Source organism: Bemisia tabaci, chromosome 2 (genome assembly GCF_918797505.1).
Source record: "Bemisia tabaci chromosome 2, PGI_BMITA_v3".
Classification (NCBI taxonomy): domain Eukaryota; kingdom Metazoa; phylum Arthropoda; class Insecta; order Hemiptera; family Aleyrodidae; genus Bemisia; species Bemisia tabaci.
Genome location: NC_092794.1, coordinates 45,106,058 through 45,120,489, shown reverse-complemented (window position 1 = coordinate 45,120,489; position 14,432 = coordinate 45,106,058). Strand labels below are relative to the sequence as shown.

Genomic DNA, 14,432 nt, shown 5'->3' with positions numbered 1-14,432 from the left:
ATCGCTTTAATTGCGGTTGAGGTTCAAAAATATTTTTCTGACTCCTGATTCATCCTCAAAATTTTAGGGTCGAAACTTGACTTGCGTAGAGTACTTACGTACTGTAACAACAAGACAACAAGTGCAGTTACGTTGTTCATTACAGTTTACGGTACACATAGTACAGTCGTCAACATGGCGGAGAAAAGGAAAGGCAGGAAACGTCGTGAAGAGGTAAATCTTGTTGTATTTCTTAGTTTTCGCGTGTGTCATTTCTCTTCGATGTTCGGTTAATTTAAAGGTTTTCGGATTTGTTTCGTACGGGTGTCCATCTACCCGCTCTCGTCGTGCACTGCCGTGTAGGTGACGTGTGTTCTCATTCTGGTCTGCTATCCTATTTCTTTGTTTTTCCTTTTCTTCCAATCCCAATCCCTCTTTATTTTACCACGTCTCCACCTTCCACCTATAAGACTCAACAACACGTCTGTGTAAGTATGTCATCCTTGTCCAAGTTTTGAGGAGTAAATAATGAATTCACTTCGGATGTGGAGGCGCTGTAGAACAGGAATCCGCAACAAAGGCTAACCTAGAAAAATGATGTAATTTCAAAATTAACCATTGCAGAATTGATGAACAGGTCAGTTAGAAGATCATAGTGGCATGTATTAATGTCAGAATTACATACCTTATAGGACATGAATTTATGAGGCGTCTCATTAAATGGAGCCTGGTTAAACCAACGCACAGTTCCAGGATGTTTCTGTCGCATGAATCACTGAATGCGCTTTACTTGCTGCTAGTATATGGTAACTTTGGTTGGGCAACTGATTTCTCTTACACAACTATGTGTTTTGCCGGTCATGCTATTCTTAAATTGACGCTAGAGGTGGATTGCAAGTACTTAGAGTAAGTTGTGGTCTCTACATGGTTGAGCTTTTCATGCAAATGTCGTAATAATACATAGGAATGTTTTTTTCTCTTTCAACTGAAGGAGCATCAACCAAGTTCATGACTCCCAGAAGTGAAGCATAGTTGGCTGATCACTTTCATAATCATCAATCGTTGCTATGAATGTGACCCTGTTTCTAACGAAAACATTGCTTCTCCAGACTTTCAGGATGTAACCTCATCAGAAATGCGATAAGCAATAGAATGGAAGCTTATCTAGTCTTCATGTATGTTCATGAAGTTTGATTGAAATGTAATTAGGGCCCTTCAATTCTAACGTCCACTCTTGGAAGAATCTTACTCTATAGTATAAAATCATAAGCGCACCGTGTCATGCTAAGGGTGTCATGCTGAGGGTGTCACGCTAATTAGTAACGCTCGGTTTCTCCTCCACTCCCCGCTCCCCTCCCGCGCGCGCGCTCACATGCCTCCTGCCGTCTCCAAACCGGGTTTTCCCCAACCCTTAATGATCTTTTAACGATCTCACAATATCTGCTTATTAGAGGCGCGAAGCGCCTCTGGGGGGTTGGACCGCAGAGCGGCCAGGGGGCGCAGCCCCCTAGTACTGCTTAATTGTGGATCAGAGAGTAGAGCTTGATCAAGAAGTGTTTAGCATACAAACTGAGCCATTTTTAGCCATGCTTAAATGCAATATGAGGAAATTTCCCTGAAATGCTCCTGCAGAAATTAAGAAGCCTTCAAGTTCCCGTTACAGGTGGTGAAAGGGCTCAAAAGGGTCAGTGTCTCCACTTTTATGTGACTTCAGAAAACATGAACATGGAAATGCATGAGGACATTTTTCCATGAAATACGCTATATTCTGAGCAAGAATGAGACGAAAAAAAAAAAAAACAAGAACTAGAAAATTATGCTGAATCTTCACTTTAGAAATTAAACCAAATACTAACAAGGACTTCAAAATAATGATGATGAATCTCCTATTTCACTTTTAAAGACGGCTAACTCATTTTATACTTCATATAATAATCTGTATGGTCTTCATTTAGCAGATAAATTCTCTTTTCAATCTCATCTACATATTCAGTCAATTCTGTTCTCTGTTTTAGGATGATTTACTTCCCAAAAAAGAGGTGAAAGAGAAACCGTTGAAAACAGAATATGAGGTGGCAAAGTGGCTCAGGAGTAATCTGCAAACCAAGAAGACGAAGTTTCTCAACCACAATGTTGAATACTTCACGGGTAAGCACTTAAATTTTTGGCTTAGAAAAACACTTTTTTCATTTTTTATATTGTTTTTACAGTATAAGTCCACCACTGTGAAACTAACTCTCACAGGAAGTAAGCACTCTCTATTTATTAATTGTCTCGATTTTTTGTTTTGGACCATTAAAGTGAATTCGGTTAAGTCTCTCATCCTTAAATATGAATTTGTGCTCCAAAAATTCAGTCATTATTTTATCAACCTTTGAAGTCTATTTGTTTGAAGTACCTATCAGAATTTTCATTAATTTTTTTCAGTTGATAATATCAAAGGAGCAAAACCATGGTCCGAACTTGGTTAGTGCGGGTGCTTTTGAGACTTCGCTTTTTTATTTATTTAGAAACTGTTACGTTAGTTCACATCAATTTGAAAGGTGACTCCCTCTCTTTTCCCTAAGATGTTTTTCTCGAATCAGCTTTAATGATCATCCCTGTTGTTTTCTTTCCTGTTTTCCAGGGTCAAAGGCAGTGGATGCCCTTCTTGAGTCCAATTTTGCCAAAACGGTGAAAGGGAAACCTCCTCTCTTCTCCAAGAGGGAAGAAGTTGTTTGGTTTTTGAATGAGTGAGTATGACTCCTTGAAGTTATAAAGTATTTTGCCTGATGGCATAAATTTGAAGAAAATAGACTTCTGCAACTTAACCATGCAGTGTATTCAAAAAGTTTCTGAGAATTTCTCTCCTCCGAAAGATAGCATCTAGTAAAGTAATGCCTGTCTAATACAAGCTTTTAAACCTTTAGCTTTAAACTTCCAACACCTTAAGTTTAAAAACTTCTACTGGGAAGTCTTTTTATTTGTAGTCCATCTATGGAGGACGATCTGAACTAGGTATAACTTTAAGTTTAGACACTTCTGGGCAGAGTGTGCTCCAATTTGTTTTATAGCCTTCCCATTTTTAAACTGGTCTTCCCATCTTAAAAACTCCTTTTTCCTTCAAATTTCTGTTATGACCTTTCATTTTTCCTCTACTCACTGATTGCCTAGATTTTGCCTAAATTAAATAAAAAAGAGAAGAAAAAACCTTGCAAATTTGACTGTGGTTTCAAAGACACGTGTAATTTCAATGCTATTATGTGTTAGCCTTACCAATTTTTACATACCTCCCGTTTTTTAATGTAAGTGGCCACGATGTCACAATCGCATAATCAAGAAGACTCTACACCCCAGAAGTTCTGTAAGGGCCCCTCTCAAGTGATGAAAAATAGTTGCCAACTATGAAACCAAATACCTCAGTGTGGTCCTTCCAGATTTCATAGCTATTCTTTTCCATTTTATTAGGGCATTACCTACATTGTTATTCTTACATGAAATTTTGTACAAAAATAACAAATTATGATCTTTTAAAAAAGCGAAAATATATAAACAAACAAAAATGGAACCCACTAGTTTCGTTCTTTGACAGTCAAAAAGCTGAACGTCTAGTTAATTTTGTTGATTCGATAAGCGCTCCCCTGCCTTCACGCTGCCTATTCTCTGAATACTTCTATAGTTCAATTCTTACGAAAGAAGATAGTTTTATGACAATTTTTCATCTGTGTCTCAAGTAGTTTTAATGTAATTTTTAGCATGCTGAGGCACAATTTCTTTCATCGTGCAAAGAAGATCCCAGTCTCCGAACAGGAGTTGAAAGCAAAGCTTTCCAAAAAGAAGGAGAAGAAGGTTGAGGATGACAAGAAAAAAGAAGAAGAAAATGCTGAAAGTAGCCAAGCAGAAGGAAAAAAGCCAGAGTCGGAGGTTAGTAAACTTTTCATGAATTGTTAACCTCCAGGCTGATGGTTTTCACAATGATACCTCAAAGTGATACGCAAAAACCCACTTTGATTTACACACAGCCACAAATCACATCAATAACCAAACACGTTCCTCACACCACTTTTCAACCACCATAACCTCAAAATTAATTTTTTAATTATTACTTCTAAATACCAACTCCACCGGGTGGTCTATAAGCAGGAGGCCTAGATTCAATACCCAGCCAGGCAATTCAAAGTTGATGTTCTCAAAAAATGGTGGTCTGGAGGTTGTCGTTGAGTAGGTACTGAAGGGGAATGGGACCACATTTTAAAGCGCAGGATTACCTCCTCAGAGGTCTTTGAAGTGTGTTTAAAAAAAAAGCCAAGTATCTCAGACTCATTCCTTTTAAGCACACATCATGCTTAAGGAATCCAATAGCACTTGCGTTATTTTTAAAATGAGCCAAAAGTACTTTATAGTTATTTTTATACATATTAATTTGCAGATTGCTGAATGAAATACTTGTGAGGCATTTCTTGCAGAGAATATTTAAAGAATAAAAACAAAATGTCTAATTTCCACTAAACTTCATTCCATATTAGTAATTTTGTAACACACACATAATTATTCCCATTTCAAAGTCATCTCTAAAAGTCTCTTACAGAAGCATTCATCATGGGTGTGCAAAGCAGACAAAGATATAAAAGTTGAATTCAGCTTTTAACTTCCTATTTTGGTATTATCAGAGCAAGAACAGGGAGGGGTCTCCCGCTAATTATCTTCTCTCTAGAAGTTTGCAATTTCTCTTTGTCTCATTCCTCTCTATTTTGTTTCAACCAGACGGAACAGCAGCAGAAAAAGAAGTACAAGATTCGTTTGGACATGCATTACGAACAAGTCTTTAAGGACAACCTAGACGCGTATGTTTGGATTTATGAACACAAACCCTTGTATTACTGGATTTGTGGAGCTTTGATTGTTCTAGGAACTATTGGTATCTGTCTCTTCCCTCTGTGGCCACTGTCGTTCAGGTAAGATCAGCATTAAGTTGGCACTGTGTCCATTCTCTGTTGAGGGAGTTGAAAATGAGTTAATCAATTTTTTTTTGTCTCTGGCAACGGAGAAAAATTGCTCGTGTAACGAGTATCTGTCAACACTCAGTTGAAAAGACAGGGTATCTTCTAGTGGTCTAAAGAACTTCAATAATCAGAAAGTTTTAGATGACTTGGAAAGTCGGGGAATTTGGCAAGTAGTGCATCGGCTCAGCGACTTTACAGCCATTTAAGGGAGCCTGAACAAATTCAGAGTGCCTTTTTCCCTCAGTGTGAATCTCCTGAAGTAGAAATTTTTTCTGTAGCTAAGCGAAAGTAAGCACAATCAAAAGAAGGAAAATCCAATATAATTTTTGATTGAAGATCAGGGAAAATTCTGATAATTGGAAAATGAACAAATCATAAAACTAAAATAATAAGAGAGGAAAAAAAAAAAAAAAAAAAAAAAAAAAAAAAAATGAACAAAAATCAAACACAATTAGTTAATGAAGGTATATGTGGAGAAACAGGAGACTACTGTCTGTGTTCATAAATCATAAATAATGCAAAAAGGAGAAAACTTGGAAAAACTGCATCTCTGTTTATTATTTTGTTTCTTTTCTTTCTGTTGATTAGACTGTGCGTGCAATATTTAAGTATAGCTGCAGCTGGTTTCTTAGTATTGATTATACTTCTGACTCTATTCCGATTAGTAATCTTCAGCATTCTTTGGCTTCTAACTGTGGGTCGCCTCCAGTTCTGGTTATTCCCCAATTTAACAGAAGATGTTGGGTTCTTCGCTTCTTTCTGGCCGATTTACCAGGTTTGTCCATTTGAACTTTGCAAGTTTGCAACTAGACCTAATGCCCTGCAATGGATTTGTCACATAAAAGTGATACAGCCAACTAAAAATGTTTTCAGGTACAGAAATCGTGCTAAGCTTAGCAGAAACGCCTTAAATAAGGTCTAAAATGCATTTTCAAATTTATCGGCCCTTGGGCATCTTCTTTTAAATCCCAGCAATCAAGCTAGTCCATGATGTAAAATGTAAGAAGTACCTTCCTTAAACAAACGAACAACATGACAAAATGTTATCATTCCCCCTCACGTGCAATTTCAGTGGTTTGAAAGAATTGTTTTTCGCTTCTTTCTGAATAGGGAGAAAACAAATTATTGAAAGCAATTAAAATCTTACAGAATAAGGATTGATGACACTTAGCAAACTTTTTTGTTTACTTAAGGTAAGCTTCCTTACATCTCCTGGTTACCAAACCATATTGCTGAAAAGTAAGAAAAAAGTGCTCATGAATGAGATAAATTTGAAAATGCCTGACACAGACCGTGAAAATTGTGCATTCTGCGTTTCTGGTGTACTCTGTTAGATTTATGTGCGATTTAATCCTGAAATATGTACATAAATGGCCGTATTTCTTGTGTGCAATAGACTTATTGTGAAAGGTGCGTATGCAATTTCCAGAATGAAACTGGCTAAACTCTCAAAATGTGTTCTAAGTTTCTACAAAATTCCAGTCATAATGTGTTATTTTCTTCAAAAATACACATAGGCAAATGTTGCAAATGCTTAAATGTATAAAATTCAATTAAATATTTTTAATTTAGTTCCTATGATACCTTCAATAGAAGTTGTGGGGTACACTTCAGGACAGTATCGACCAACGTTTCACCAATAAATCTGTTGAGCCACCGGTTGCTTAAAGTGTGTGTGAAAATTTCTCTGCTCAGCAACCAATGACATCGCATTGCTTCTTATACAACACATTTGTTCAAAATAATTTTACGGTTTTTGTATCTTTCAAACTTAAAGTAAAAATTCTAAGATTAATGTGAGAAAATACAATTTTTTTCAAAAATCACGTATTTATTGACGTTAATGTTAAATTTATTTCTATTTTAGTATACTCTTGTGCCGAAGGCTGGTGACAAAGCCAAGAAAAAAGAAAAAGAGAAGAATTCAGATGATGAAAGGGATTCGGACAAAAATGAATCAAGTAAAGAAAAAGATAATGAAAATAGTGAAAGGTAAGGAATCCTCTACTATCAGCATGATTCGGTAATTTTTGGTACATTCTTCAGCTCTTTTCTACAAGTTTACTTTTTTACTCCAGCTGAAATGTCAAAAGTTCGGATCCAAAGATTTACTGCTAGCTACAAGACTTCTAAATGCTTTTCACCAAACATTGCATATTTTAAAATTCAGTTGATTCTCAGTAAACTTTTCACAACTCAACATTTTTCAAGATCTGTCCAATCTTGCATTAGAAACTGTGTGCAACTTTTTTAGGTTTGCTGTCTCTTGTATATGTTGTGTTCCAATTAGGTACATTATTCGGAAATTTTGGCCCTACATTACCAAAACTGGTTGTTCAGATGTTTTAAAAATTGTGATTGGGGACTTTTTTCTTCTCAAGCTAAAAACAATGATTTTACAGTGTTATTATTAAGATATTTCCTCAATTTTCCAAACTCATTTTTGAATTAAGGAACCATCTGGCATTCAATTATTAGGAGCCATCAAAGATTTCTTCGGAGCCAAACTGAATCTTTGCATGCATATACCAACTGATTGGTCGCAAAATCGGTTGTGCTGTAAGTGCAACTGCCTTTACTACGAGTTCACTTCAGTACTGATAAATGTAAAATCACCGATACAAACGAATTAAGATTGCAGCAATTTTTTAAAGGCCACTTATCGCCAAAGTTTGAAGGCTAAAACTGAAGGTATTAGGGGCTAGTTGGCCAATTTTTTAGGAAAATTTGGCACAATGGCATCTGTGGGTTTGAAATGCTGATCAAATTCAGTGAAATCAGTAGGTAGTTAACATTTAATGTTTCCTTTTTGTTTGCAGTGAAAGTGAAGACAAAAGCCAAGAAAAGCAAGATGGCTCCGAGACTGAATCAGAGTCAAGCAGCCAGCAGTCGCAGACTGGAAAAGATTTTGAGATTGTGGATAAAGAAGATGCCGAGGACGATAAAAAGAGCTCCTAATACTTAAAGACAGACTTGTTGTGGTGAGTGACTTCTTGTTATTATATTTTAAATTTTTTCTGGTCACCTTTTAAAATATGCATCTAAAGATTAATGGAAGCGAGGTAGCATTACTTCATTGCAAATGAGATGATATGCTTTGCCATGCTATGCTAGCCAACAAAATCCAAAATAGCCTTAAATACAAAAGCAACAGATGCAACATAAAATATTCAGCTTTTTTGCACTTGATATGTATAATTGTATGCAAGATCCGAAAGAAAAATTTATAAGGATGTGAGGACAGAACGGAAAAAAGAACATTCCAAATACAGAAAGATCTTAAAACCTTATTGATGAAGATAATTTTTTTTTCCATTTTTAGCTTCAGCCCCAAGATGAATTGATGTAAGGCATCTATTAAATTTTTGTCGAATTTTTATCAAAAGCCATTTGCCAGTTCTTAATAATTGTACGTCGTTTCGGAGGAGTATCTAATTTTTCGAATTTGGTATGTTCCAGAATGTTCGTGTGGTGTTCGCATCTTGGTGTTTTCACCGGCATGATATGATAAAAGATTCTCGGACACCGCAGCCTTTTCATACTGCTCTATTGTCTGCTTTTATGCATTGATGTATTTTTTTGCAAACTGGACAAAAAATTTCTCTCACCTAGACTTTATTCAGAAAAGGTTTTTTTAATTTTCTTTTTTAATTTTTATCAAGTACAGTTAATGCTTGAGGCATACGCTACAGCACACGGTCAAGACTTGCCTGTTGTTAGCTGGAACTTCATTGAAGTTTCTCTTGTATTTCCTTCAACATGCATGCCCTTAATGATTCATTTTGATTTATCAGCACAGCAAAGTTTAATTTCATTACCAAGAATGGCATTTCCAGTTCAATAGCATTTAGTATCGTATGGACAAAAATCAAAGGGTTTTCAGGATACCTCTAAAAGTGCAGAAATGATGACAGGACTGCAAATATCTCTCTAAAGTCTTGTAAGGTTTTTTTTTATTTTCTTAAGAAGTATGACTTTTTAGACTTTTACGGTTTCGAATCAAATTCACAAGCCGTGCCAATTTGTTGATAGCACTCCATTTTGTTAATATGAGCCTCAAGTACAAGATTTCACATGTCGTAAAATATGCCTGTGCAAAAAATTTACTTAAATTGAAATTTAATGCAACTTCTCCTTTCCATGGATGGAAAGAGATTTTTTCAACTAAAGGAGAGGTAGTTTTTCTTAAAGACCTACTAAAAAGTCATGATGCATGAGTTACAAATTCATGGGTCCAAGATTTTAGGATGGATAGGAAGACTATCTAATAAATCTTTTCAACTTTAATTTGAGTTACTTTGTTATATATTGGATTGTAAAAAGTTACTATCCAAATGACCTGGTTACAAGATTTAAAAAAATTTGTGTCAGCGTTCCTTTGCTCTGCATTCCTTCAATTGTTTTATATGATTGAATATTGGGTCATTAATAAATCAATACCATTTTAAATTTCTAGCTTACTTTTGGATAGCCGGTGAAACGATAAATTCTGGAAGCTATACCAACATTTCCTTACATTATACTATGCTTGAGTAGCTAGTGTCCATACAACTAAGCTTGAAGTCTTATTTTTCTAATTCCATACTGTGGAGTTGAGGATCTAGATTAATTTTGAAGAAAATTTAAAAAATGGTGAGACGACTCATAGATTGTGGAATCTGAAGGTTCTATCAACTGGATTAAGCTTAAGCTCTCCTCCCTCTCCCCCTCCCTCCCCTAGGAAAAAAAATATAATGATAAAAAGATAACAACTTAAAGTGATTTGATTATGATGGTTTGACAATTATCCCTTCTTCTCTAACGATTGATCCAAGAAAAATGACACAAAACCTCCAATCTATTCCAGTGTTTAATTCATTACATGAATGCATACATCTGGCACATGCCGTAAGTAATCAAAGTTCTCATTTTAAGAGTACACTTTTATGAAAAGGCTTTTGGTCACTTTTTCTCTTTTTTTCTTGGAACATGTCTCTCTTTTCTGTTCATGAAAGAATAGAAACATTTTGTAGCCATTTATCCTCTTCAATCGAATAGATTTGAACAAAGTCTCGCCATTTTGTCACCATTGTGTGACCTCTTTCATAAAGATCAGTGTTGCTGAAATCTGCTCCTGCTGTCCTTTTATCTAAGCAAAGAACAGAGATAATGATTGATCAGAAGGATTGTATCTCATTCCAATCGTGCATCTCTTTCTCCTCTTTGATATTTTTCACGACTAAGTATTCTAGCTGTTTAACTTTAAAATAAGTCTGGAAATATTGGTGATAAAGATAAAAAACTTAAATTTGGACAATACTTTTTTTGATGTCCGTACAGACTCAAGCAACGAGTACCCTGGAAGTCTTCCGCAATGATCTCGAAGGTTTCTCAGTCAGATACACTTTTGGGAAAATTTGACCCATTAAAATTTTCTCTTTGTGATGGCCAACTAGGAAATTTATTCTTCGTGGCACCATATTATTTATGTTTTAAAGTTTTTTCTGTAGTTGTGTTGAATTCCCTGTTAATCAACAGTTTTAAGATTTTAATCAAGTATTGTATTTATTTTTACTGTTTTATTTAATCTTTACTTATTTCAGTCAAGTCATCAATTCAATGTATGTATTTAAATATTTATAATAAATTATCCTAGAACAATTTTACTTCGGAATACTATTCCTCCAATCTTACATCTAGTACCAATGAAGTTAACTGTCCGACCGTGTTTAACAGAAAAGCACTAAGTCGCATTTTGGAGAAAAAATGAACCAGAAGAGGTTTTAAATGTAACTACTCAGTCGTAAATGTTCTCCTATCAAAAACCCGAAGTTGAAAAAAAAAATTTTTAACTAGAAAATTAGTCATTAAACTTCGTCCTTAACATTGAGTCTTTTGGAGGAATGAAACCTCTAACCTCTTTTTTTCGGTTCAAACTTGATGCAACATTAGTGCATTTTTGTCAAACTGTGTTGACAAACGGGGTGCTTTACTCATGTGAAATGATGTCAGTTCTAAAGTTTTCAACAACAACAAATTTTTATTATTTTATTTTCCACACTAAATTTCTTTATAAATTAAATTTGACGAATATCAATCCATCAGTGTGACAAGTTCTACCTATTTAAGTCAGACAATTTGACTTGATTGTAAAGAGATCGGAAACATTTCAAAATGAATGGATAATACACTAATATAAACTCAATGAGCTATGAATGAAAAGAATATTCACTAATTCCTAACTCAGAAAGAGTCTCTTCGTTTTATTCTTTTTTAAATTGTGTTCAACTCACATTTTTGAAGAGAAACCTTGGAACCAATTACTCGCGCTTAAATAAATTGAATTTAAACAATTATTTCAATGTTAATCTCTCATAAGAGTAGTCAGCTTTGATACTGCTCACGTCTACTATGTGAAAACACCCTTGGTTCTACGATGCTGTACCAAGAGTCATCATTCTTGTGAAGGTGGAAAAAATTGCATTTGAACTATTTGATGCAACATCTGATTGCACATTGCAGCGTATGGATTCATTTGCACAAGCTGAAACACAAGAAAAGAAAGTATATTGCCAAAAGTGGGAATGCATATTAGGAAAAGAAAAGCTAAAGACAGAGATTTTTTAAATTAATAAGGTTTGATTGGAACAACATCATTTTAATTTGTAAATTTGAAAGAGAACCAAGGTGTTGTATGGAATATTTATTATTACTGAGGCAGGAGGCACCTTTCTGCTTACGCCATCTTCGGAGTACATATTCATCGGAACATAAATATATCACCGTTACTGTTAAGCTTGTGACAACTAGTGTAAAGTAACTGTGATATATTTATGTTCCGATGAATATGTACTCCGAAGATGGCGTAAGCCGAAAGGTGCCTCAGTAATAATAAATATTCCATACAACACCTTGGTTCTCTTTCAAATTTACAAAGAGATTTTTTGTCACAGATGAGTGGCAGGAAAGAGTCCTAGAATCAGTCAATAAACATCAAAAAGTAAGAATTTAATGTATTGAAGACCCATACCTGAGTTTTGGCAAACTGACTTCCAAGCTTTGCTGCAGATTCAAAATCCTGTTTGGCCAGAGAATCTTTGCCTTGACAGAGGTACAAAATCCCTCTTTGACAGAATGCCTGGCAGCCTGCACGCCCAGTTCCTTTACTCAAATCTATTGCAGTTCTCAGATCCTGCATTGCCGCTTTGTAGACAAAAAAAAATTAAACATTTTTGAAGGGAATACACCTCACTTATTAGACCATTCCAAGCACCATACAGAAATTTAAAAGTACAAAAGTATCAAATAAAACTTGATCAGTTGTGTAAAAATGAGTTTTGCACTGAAAGGTACTCATTAGAGTTCAAATTTCAGAATCTAATGGAAATTTTCAGAACTTTCTCGGCCGTGTTTTCCTGGTAAAATAGTATGAACTTTCAAGAAATCTTTGGTTTTATTACATATTTTTTAGTTCAATAAATTTTAATGGGAAATGAAATGAACAAAATCAATGTTGTTAGATGAAATCTGGATTCAATTAAATTTTAATTATTTTCATTCCACCACCTTGTTACTTACAGTTCGGGCCACATTTTTACTGCTTTTTCTTATCAATAGCATAAATTAGACTAGGAGAAGAATAGATGAGATGGTCTCAGTCTGAATACTCTTATGTACTTTTACTGGTAGAGAATAGGGAGAAAAGCTTGCTAGAATTATTCTAAACATATCCAACTCTTACACCTTGAAGATACAGCTTTTTCATTAGAAATTTAGCACTAACTCTTGCTGATTATGTAATTTTCCTTCTCAGTAAATGAGCATGTAGAAACAGCAGAATAATTTTACCCTTCATCTGAACTGGTAAGTGATTCGTTTAATTCAGTGGCAGATTTCGGTAAAGGGGTATTGTTTACTTTCTTTTTCTTTTTCGCTTTTAAATCTTATCATGCTGTAATGAAAGTAAAACCACACAAAATGGAACAGCCAATACAAATAGTTTAAAAAGAATTTTAAGAATCTAGTAGTTGGAATTCTTTTTATGGCCTTGCATCCATCATTACTTACCAGATGTATCTCCTTTTAATCGATGAACTTGGGCCCTATTGTTAAATGCCGAAGCTCTGGATGCAATATCAATGGATTCGGTTAGCAGTCTGATTGAATCATCAAGCTCACCCATTTCGGCTTTTTTTATTCCTTCTAGTTCTCTTTCTTTTGCCTCACATATTGAAGGTGTCAGTTGCTCGCTTTCGCCTTGAACATAAAAAACACCAAGCTTTCCTCAAATTCCGTCAGACACGTCAGGAAAAAAAAAACTTGAAAAAGAAAAAAAAATACCCATCAACAATATCAAGATGTAAGCGTTTGTATTTTTTGAATTAAAAAATATTCCCTCGGGAATACTGGCAAAAATTAGTGTATTAATACACTAATTTTTGCACAAAATCCTTTTATTTTTAACTCTCAACTCACGATGCTAAAAAAAGGTGGGGGGGGGGAGGTTAGGGGAACCCACATTGTTAATTTTGTGAGAGGGGGAGGTGGGTGGGTAATTTTTGTTTCTGTTGGTTCATTCAGACTATCAAATATGTTGTTTGAGGTCATCAGACATTCTGATTTAAGCAACACCTTTTGAATTAGATATTAAAGAAATATGGAAGCATCAATCACCTTTTAAATATAAGCATGTAGCACCCACGATCCACGTGCTCTGAGAAAAAAGTGTGCCCATTCTCATGCCCCTCTCGCTCAAAAATAAATGAATTGAATAAAATGGAAAATAGTCTAAAAATGTATTATTGAAATTCAAGTACATATCGACACGCCCTGAGGTGTCCCCATATACCTCGCGCATACCACCAAAATTACGGAAAACTCGCAACTCCTTTTGACTCTCTTTTGCGGGGCAAGTTCTGTTTTTTTAGGGGGCGGTGACCCCTGCAAACTGTGTGCTAAGATAAGGGATTAAAGCTGAAGCTAACATGTAAAATGAATGATAATTATGACATTGAAAAATGCCAATTTACTCACTGGTGTCTCTTAACATAAGTTCCTCGTCGTTCGGTGTTGACATAGGTAGGTTCGGATTTAATATGGCGTTGAGGACGGCTCTGTCATTGTCACTAATTCCTGTCGTCATTTTTCCGACAAAACTGGACGGCACTGAGCAAATTTTCAAACCTGAGTCAATTGAGAAACTTAAATGATTTCAAAACCGCGGACGAAGCACAAAGGTTCAAGAAGGTAGGTACGTCGCTTGTTGCTACAGCCAGCACAGTTAAATCATGCACTTCTGATATGCCCATCTGATTCAATTTGGACGTTTTCCAACAAATAAAACCGGTCCTCCTGGCATGGGATCGATCCGGTAGAGGCGCTGATTCCACTTGTTTGTCTCCTTTTTTCTCTCTTTTCTTACTGTCCACGACCTTGTCATCGCGGTAGCCGAGGGCTGTTTGGATATTTTTAAACACAAGGTGCTTCTAAAAT

At 35.4% G+C, this 14,432-nt stretch overlaps 2 protein-coding genes across 3 annotated transcripts; one reads left to right on the top strand and one right to left on the bottom strand.

Moving 5' to 3' along the window:
- Window positions 1-52: 52 nt before the first annotated feature.
- On the top strand, window positions 53-10,606 carry Trp1 (translocation protein 1). 2 transcript variants are annotated; one of them, XM_019055794.2, is made up of 9 exons: window positions 53-213; window positions 1,995-2,127; window positions 2,606-2,711; window positions 3,714-3,882; window positions 4,723-4,913; window positions 5,550-5,736; window positions 6,829-6,953; window positions 7,781-7,942; window positions 8,421-10,606. In XM_019055794.2, exons 1-8 carry the CDS (start codon window positions 175-177, stop codon window positions 7,917-7,919), a joined length of 1,089 nt encoding a protein of 362 aa, XP_018911339.1. In that variant the 5' UTR covers window positions 53-174; the 3' UTR covers window positions 7,920-7,942; window positions 8,421-10,606. The 2 variants fall into 2 exon arrangements, with proteins under 2 accessions (XP_018911339.1, XP_072153494.1); XM_072297393.1 differs by lacking the exon at window positions 53-213 and adding an exon at window positions 447-467.
- A 354-nt stretch (window positions 10,607-10,960) lies between these two features.
- LOC109040118 (tetratricopeptide repeat protein 36 homolog) lies at window positions 10,961-14,258 on the bottom strand. The gene is made up of 4 exons (XM_019055927.2): window positions 13,974-14,258; window positions 13,008-13,196; window positions 11,971-12,143; window positions 10,961-11,484 (listed from the first exon to the last, which is right to left on the bottom strand). The coding sequence occupies exons 1-4, from the start codon at window positions 14,080-14,082 to the stop codon at window positions 11,395-11,397; spliced, it is 561 nt and encodes a 186-aa protein (XP_018911472.2). The 5' UTR covers window positions 14,083-14,258; the 3' UTR covers window positions 10,961-11,394.
- Between the last annotated feature and the right edge of the window lie 174 nt (window positions 14,259-14,432).